The 7,316-nt window shown below is 46.7% G+C and overlaps 1 protein-coding gene across 6 annotated transcripts; it reads right to left on the bottom strand.

Annotated features, from left to right (window-relative positions):
• Window positions 1–292: 292 nt before the first annotated feature.
• Window positions 293–6,808, bottom strand: CTXN2 (cortexin 2). 6 transcript variants are annotated; one of them, XM_042471016.1, is made up of 3 exons: window positions 6,257–6,804; window positions 867–1,113; window positions 293–770 (listed from the first exon to the last, which is right to left on the bottom strand). In XM_042471016.1, the coding sequence occupies exon 3, from the start codon at window positions 720–722 to the stop codon at window positions 477–479; it is 246 nt and encodes an 81-aa protein (XP_042326950.1). In that variant the 5' UTR covers window positions 723–770; window positions 867–1,113; window positions 6,257–6,804; the 3' UTR covers window positions 293–476. The 6 variants fall into 6 exon arrangements, with proteins under 6 accessions (XP_042326950.1, XP_042326949.1, XP_042326952.1 ...); XM_042471015.1 differs by having other exon boundaries at window positions 927–1,113; XM_042471018.1 differs by lacking the exon at window positions 6,257–6,804 and adding an exon at window positions 3,997–4,017 and having other exon boundaries at window positions 927–1,113.
• Between the last annotated feature and the right edge of the window lie 508 nt (window positions 6,809–7,316).

Genomic DNA, 7,316 nt, shown 5'->3' with positions numbered 1-7,316 from the left:
CAGTTTCTTCAGTTCATGCACCTCAATTCTCCTTAGGAAATTTGCTTGAAAAACATTATGACACCAGTACTAAGATGGGGACTCTGTTCCATTACTTGCTAGGCTTTAGAGCCTTTAGCTGGTGAAGAGGTTAGCCATTACTGCTCGAATAAAACCAAATCAAACTGTTTTAGTCTTCAAGTTATGTTGAAAGTATAAACCTTGTTCATGCTTGAACTCACCCCCCCACACACACATATTACTTCATTCTTATGTTCAGTTTTGAAAACCACAATGCTCCAGAGCCAAAATCTAGGTAAAAATGATTTTATGAATCTGCAATAAAGCTTTATTTAACAAAAAGATACCACCACCACCACCACCACCACATCTTCAAAACATGTGTTTGTTACAAATGCTTCCTGTCTGGGTTATCCCTCCAGCCCCCCAAATGAAAAAAATATCATAATTAAGGCAGGGTATTCTTTTGGGATTTATCATGCAAGAGCATACTCAAATGTCCCTTTATCCAGCCCTTCAACCTCATCCTCCCACGTGGATGATGGCATACTGCTATAAGGGTCTAATAAGATTTTGAAGCATCTTATAATCAGAAGTCCTAAAAAGACACACAGGATCCCTACAAAGGCAAAGCCGGTTTTTTGCTCCAGAGTCAGGGGAAAGGTGGACACTTCGTTGACGCTCATGCTCACTGACACGTTGTTGCAGTAGTTACTGCTCATCGCGGGGCTTCACATCCTGCTGGGATGTCAGGATTTTCACTTCTTCACCTATGCACAAAAACAGAAGATGATTTGAGTTGTATGGAAAATCACGAGCTTTGGAGCTAGAAGGCTGATCTAAATAAATGAAAGGGAAAGTCTTACTTTCGGGGAGGTGGCTGATACATTTGTATGACAAAGGCGGACTTGTTTCGAATGACTTACAAACATTCATGATGAGTCTCCAAATCCAGCTGGAGATGAATGGTAAGACAGCTGCAATCCAGTACTTGATCATGGATGAACATGCCCACCTGACATTATTACAGAGACCTGGTTGGATGAGGCTTGGAGTGGGGGGGTAATCTCTCTCAGCTTTGCTCACCCATCACTGTGCAGCGGCAGGTCAGACCTGGGGGATAGAGCGGTGGAAGTGCAGTGGTCTATCAGGATAATATCCTGATAGAGCGGTGGAAGTGCAGTGGTCTATCAGGATAATATCCTCCCTGACCAGGTGTCCTATCCCTCTGTCTTCAGTGTTTGAGTGTATTTATTTAAAGGTGGGTAGTCAAGACAGATTAGGGATTCTATTGGTGTTTCACCCACTCTGCTGGTTTTGGAAAAGGAGGCTGGAGCTGTTAAGAAGGCTCTTGAAAATTGGTGTCACCTGCTGGACGTGCCCCTTTGAGGTATGGACAAATCACAGGAACATGCAAGCCTTGTGAATACTGTAGTTAGAAAAATAACACCCAAGCAAATTAGATAGGCAGAGTTTTTCTACAAATATAAATTCACAATGAAGTATTTTCTGTGGCGGGAGGAATCTTGTCAGCTGATGCTTTGTCCAGATAGCCTCAACACAAAAGTTAAAAGAAGGAAACACTGGACTCTGTATTCACAGCAGCCCAATTGGGGTTGGGAGTGAGTACTCAAGGGCAGGCAAACAACCCCTAATCAAGGGTTGTAGAATCAGTCGGAAGAGACCAAAACAGCCATCCAGTCCAACCCCCTGCCATGCAGGAACTCACCATCAAAGCACTCCCAACATAGGGCCATCCAGCCTCTGTTTAAAAACCTCCAAAGAAGGGGAAGGGGCCAAAGAAATCATTACAATCCAGCCTTTTAGAAGGGGTGAAATAAGATGTGTGGGCTAAGCAGCAGTGACAGCAATTACCTAAAAATAAATAAAATAACATTTTTGTTTTCAAAAGCATGAGAAGGAAGATACCATAGTTGTGTCATGATGTTAAAGTTGCAGGGCACTTCGGCTTTGTTCAAACACTGCACTTGGTACAGAGATATATTGTTGGCTCACTTTGAGAATGGATGTGGAAACGTATGTAAGAGACTATCCTGTGTGTGCAGTATCAAAAAGGGAGGCTAATAAATGAAAGGGACTACTGCAACCTCTACCTACACCAAGTAGACCATGCTCACATGTTAGTATGGATTTTATTGTCGACCTACCCTCTAGCCAAGGCAAAGCTATGTTTTGGGTAGTGGTGGAATTGTTTTCGAAACTGGCTACACTATTTGTTTAGCATTGTATACGGGTCCCCCAAAAGAAGATTTCAGATTAGGCATCCAATTTACATTGTAATTATGGAAAGCTTTTCTGAAATTGGTATGGCACAGGCTATGAGCACTGCCCACCATTCCTAAATGGCTGGCCAAATGGAGTTAATCAGATTTTGGAGCAATACTTGACATGGTGTACAAATTACCAAGATAAATGGGAGAAATTATTGGCTTTTGCAGAAGTGGCTTAAAATAACTCTGTATATAAGAGCATTGAGCATTCTCCATTTGCAGTAGTAGATAGGGAAAATTTGAGAGCACTGCCAAGCCTTGAGATCATACAGTCCGACCCCATTTCATTGACTGACTGGGCAGGAGAAGTGCATGGTGCTTGGCCTGTCACTGCACTGGCTTTGAAAGAGGCCAAAGAGACGTATAAGAAATATGCTGGCAAACAACATGGTCCTAATTGGGAGTTTAAAGTGGAAGAGTCAGTGTATCCTTCCACTAAGTTCCTTAAAGGTATGCACCAAAATATATTGTCCCTTTTATGATAAAGCATTTGGTAAACACTGTGACGGCAGAGTTGGACCTGCCAAGACTAACATAATGTCTGTTATCCCCTCTGTTGTAAACCACTCAGATTCCCAGTGATTGGGCGATATATAAATAAATCCTATTATTATTATTATTATTATTATTATTATTATTATTATTAACAAATATTTACACCATTTTCCATTGCAGGTTACTAAAACTACCAGCAGAGAGTAGATGGTGAGAAGCATTTTGAAGTTAAAGAAAAAAATTAGACTCTGAACTGTATAAAGGGAAACTGTGGTATTACATTGAATAGAAACCCTTCCCTGATGCGCAGAATGAACTGTCATAATGTAAAGGCTCCAACTTTAGTGGGGGGGGGGGGATTCATGATAAATACCCTGAGAAATTTGAACCAGGTTGATATCAAGTCACTTATCAATAACTTGGATGAAGGAATAAAAGGCATGCTTATCAAATGTGCAAATGGCACTAAATTAGGAGGAGTAGCTAATACCCCAGAAGATAAGATCAAAATTCAAAATTTAATAGAGTAATAGATTAAAAACTGTGCCAAAACTAACAAAAGTACCAGAGAGAAATGTAAAGTACTACACTTAGGCAGAAAAAAAAATGAAATGCGCAGATAGAGGATATGGGACACCTGGCTTAACAAAACTACATGTGAAAGGGATCCAGGGCGTGTTACAGACCGCCCAAAAGTGGGCGGTCTGCCGCCGCCGCCATTAGCTGAACCGAGAAGCCCCAGAGGCCAGACCGCGAGGCTTCCTGGCACAGCTAAAAAGCGCCGAAATGGCGCTTCTTCTTGGCACCCGGAAGTGGTGCCACAAGGCGCGAGGCGCGCACTCGCGGCATCACTTCTGCTGCACCACGTTCGGACGCTGTGCGTCCGAGATGTAAAAATGGCGGCGCCCGTGTAGACGGGCGCTGCCATTTACTACGCGCTCCGCACATACTAGGGACAGGGGCGGTTAAGAAGGTAAGACCCTTCCTAACTCTAGCATGCCCCTTTCTAACCCTAGTACGCACAGAGCGCGTACTAAATGGCGGTCTCTAACGCGCCTAGGAGTCCCAGGAAACCACAAATTGAACATGAGTCAACGGTGTGATGCAGCAGCTAAAAAAGCCAGTGCGATTAGGCTGCATCATCAGACTTATAGTGTCTATATCGAAGGAAGCAATAGTACCACTCTATTCTGCTTTGGTCAGGCCTCACCTGGAATACTGTGTCCAGTTCTGGGCACCACAATTCAAAATGGATGTTGAGAAGCTGGAGCATGTCCAGAAGAAGGCGAATAAAAGGTGAGTGGTCTGGAAACCATGCTTTATGAGGAGAGTCTTAGGGAGCTGGGTGTGTTTAGCCTGGTGAAGAGAAGGTTAAGAAGTGATATGATGACCCTGTTTAAATATCTGAAGGGATGTCATAGTGAGGGTGGATCAAGTTTGCTTTCTACTGCTCCAGAGACTAGGACCAGGAGCAATGGATGCAAAGTACAGGGGAAAAAGAGATTCCACCTAAACATTATGAAGAACTTCCTGACAGTCAGAGATGTTCAGCAGTGGAAAACACTCCCTTGGAGTGTAGTGGAGCCCCCTTCTTTGGAGGTTTTTAAACAGAGGCTGGATGGCCATCTGTTAGGAGTGTTTTGATTGAGAGTTCCTGCATGGCAGGGGATTGGACTGAATGGCCTTTGTGGTCTCTTCCAACTCTGTGGTGCTATGATTCTATGATATGGGAAGAGTTGTTTCTATATGCTGCATATATAATGTATTTGTGTGGTAGCTTTTGTGTGTAGTATTCAGTGAAGGGGGGATTTTCCCCCCCGACTTAATGTGGGACACTAGTGTGATGGGTTATATAGTACTAATGGACATAGTAGCTATAGTGATCCCAGGCATAGGTGGGAAGACAAGACGGAAAAGAGGCAGACATGGCTCCATCCAAGGTCATTCCATGATGGAAGGTATGTGGCACTAAAAGTACAGGGAGGCAGTCTGGGAAAGAGAGAGGGAAATGTATTCATGAATTATAATGAATGAGAATGCAGCCCATCATGAATTTGAAATAATGTATTGTCTAGCCAGTCAATGTTAACACTTGATGTTTCTCTCTGACAATAACGTCACTGGAATGGATCTATAGTTACCGAATAAAGATTTTCCTGAGCTTAACTACTGAAGCTTGATTTTCTGAACTAGGACTTAAAGTTGTATAGGGGCCCTAACAGACGGGCCAAAATAAAGCTGCTTGGGGTCACTTTGGAGGTATGCTGTTTAAATGACATATGCATCTTAAGAGACCAGAGGCTGCACCAAAACTGCGCTCCAGTTCTTAGGATTGGAGCATGGCTTTGGTGCAGGTTCCGGCCTTTTAGGACACATGCAGCATTTAAACAGCATACCTCCAAAGTGACCCCAAGCAGCTTTATTTTGGCCTGTCTGTCCAGGCCCTAGGTGACATATGTTCTAGTGCTGGAGAAGGAAGAAAACATGCCCAGCTTGACATAATCAAGACTCCAGTCCTATGCGTTTCCCTTGGGAGTAAGCCCCCATGAAAACAGTGGGGCTTGTTTCTGAATCAATGTCCAGAAGTGAGTTCCTGCAGGACAAGAAAAACCCTGTTAAGATTCTGTGCAGAAAAGTCAAGATCCAACCTTGACAGAATTGTACACCGGGGACGATGAGCCCATGCTCTTGAAGGTGTGGGCAGCCATCTTGAACATTTGGCCTTTGAGTTACCCCTGAACCACAAGCAACAGTATGTTGCACTTCACCCGGGGAAACGCGGCCCACAGACCCTTCACCGCGCATTTATGTATCGATCTATGGCAATTCAAGGATGCATTTCCCTTTTTTGTAGGGAGTGCCCAATGCATTTTATATCTCTCTCTATGGCATTCAAGGAAGCATTCCCCTTTTTTGCAAGGAGCACCTAATGCATTCTCATATATATATATATATATATATATATATAATATTTATGGTAATTCAAGGAAGCATTCCTCTTTGTAAGGAGCACCTAATGCATCTATCTATCTATCTGCATTCCCCTTTTTTGCAAGGAGCACCTAAAGCATACACACACACACACACACACACGTTGCAATTCAAGGAAGCATTCCCCCAAACCTTCCCCTCGCAAAGCATGTATTGCGGAGAGTGTTGTGTTGCTCTCGCAGCAACCATCTTGGTCGTGATAACACACATCTCTGCCAGTGAAGGGAGGCTTGTTATCACACACACACACAACACACACAGAGGCGGAGGCCTGGGCAACAAAAGCCCAACTGTTGAGTCTGCGGTTGTGAAAGGAAGCCCCGCGGAGAGCAAAGCGTGCCTTCGGGGCTCATGAAAGGAAGGAAGATTCTTCCCCAGCCGTGCCTCCCTCGTGGAAAGCGCTCCCAACCCGCGTTAGTTCCGCAGTGTGGCTGCTGCTGCCCCCGCCTCCCCTGGCCCTCCAGCTCCCGAGTACCCACCCGTGGCCTCCTCCGCCTTGGCCCCCATCCTCTCCGCCGCTCCAAGTCCGAAAGGGCTCCCAGAAGGCGGCTGCTGGCTGCGGCGTCGAGGGTCTGGGGCCTAAGCCCCCCCGGGAGCCTCCTGCTGCTGCTCTTCCTGGCGTCGGGGCTGCCTCCTCCTCCTCCTTCTTCTTCTCCTCCTCCTCCTCCTCGGGGCCCGCCATGGCTACAGGCGTCCCTCCGGCATCGCTTCCAGGGAAGAGCAGGAGCAGCAGGAGGGGGGTCTTCGTCGTCGTCTCTCTCAAAAACAAGGCAGGGATGCAATGGAGCCCCTCCTCCTCCTCCTCCTCCTCCTCCTCTTTCTGCTCCTGCTTCAGGTTGAAGCCTGAGGCGCCCCAAACTTCCTCCCAAGCGCTCTACGTGCGGAGCATCCCCAAACCGCCGCCTCCTCCTCCTCCTCCTCAGGCGCAGCGGCGGAGGCGGACGCCTTCCTACCTTCCTTCCTATCTTCCTTCCCTCCTTTCTTCTTTCCTTCCCTTCTTCCTTCCTTCTTTTCCTCCCTCCTTCCTTCCCTTCGCTTCCTTCCCTTCCTCCTTCCTTCCTCCCTCCCCTCCTCCCTCCCCCCTTCCCTCCTTCCTTCCTTCTTTCCCTTCCTCCTTCCTTCCTTTTTTCTTTCCCTCCCTCCCTCTTCCCTTTCTTCTTTCCCTCCCTCCTCCCTTTCTTCTTCCTCCCTCCCTCCTTCCCTCCCTTCCCTGAGGAAACCATCTCCTGAGGCACCTGGGAGGAGGCTTCCTCCTTTCACTTGGCTGCTGAGGGGACTCTAAAGCCTGAGAAGGGTCTCTGGGGAGGACCCCCTGCCCCCCCATACACTCTTTGGGGTCCCTTTCCCACCAACCTTGTCACCCCCTTCACACACACACCCCTGTGAATAAAGCCATTGTTACTCCAGGGTGGCCAGGCGTAAGCCTTTTCCAGGACGCGGCCCTCCCCCTCCCTTCGCTCCAGAGGGATGCTCAAAAGGCCCTCCATTTGGAGCCTTCCCTCGGAAGCGGGGCTCGATGTTTCCAGGCAGCAGGGTTTG

The sequence above is a fragment of the Sceloporus undulatus genome, chromosome 6, assembly GCF_019175285.1.
Source record: "Sceloporus undulatus isolate JIND9_A2432 ecotype Alabama chromosome 6, SceUnd_v1.1, whole genome shotgun sequence".
In the NCBI taxonomy this organism is placed as follows: Eukaryota; Metazoa; Chordata; class Lepidosauria; order Squamata; family Phrynosomatidae; genus Sceloporus; species Sceloporus undulatus.
The sequence above is the reverse complement of the archived record's forward strand: the minus strand, read 5'-3'. Positions and strand labels throughout refer to the sequence as shown.

Bases quoted from the DNA above. Each gene is read 5' to 3' on its own strand.
- CTXN2 (XM_042471016.1), bottom strand. From the start codon at position 722: ATGAGCAGTAACTACTGCAACAACGTGTCAGTGAGCATGAGCGTCAAC.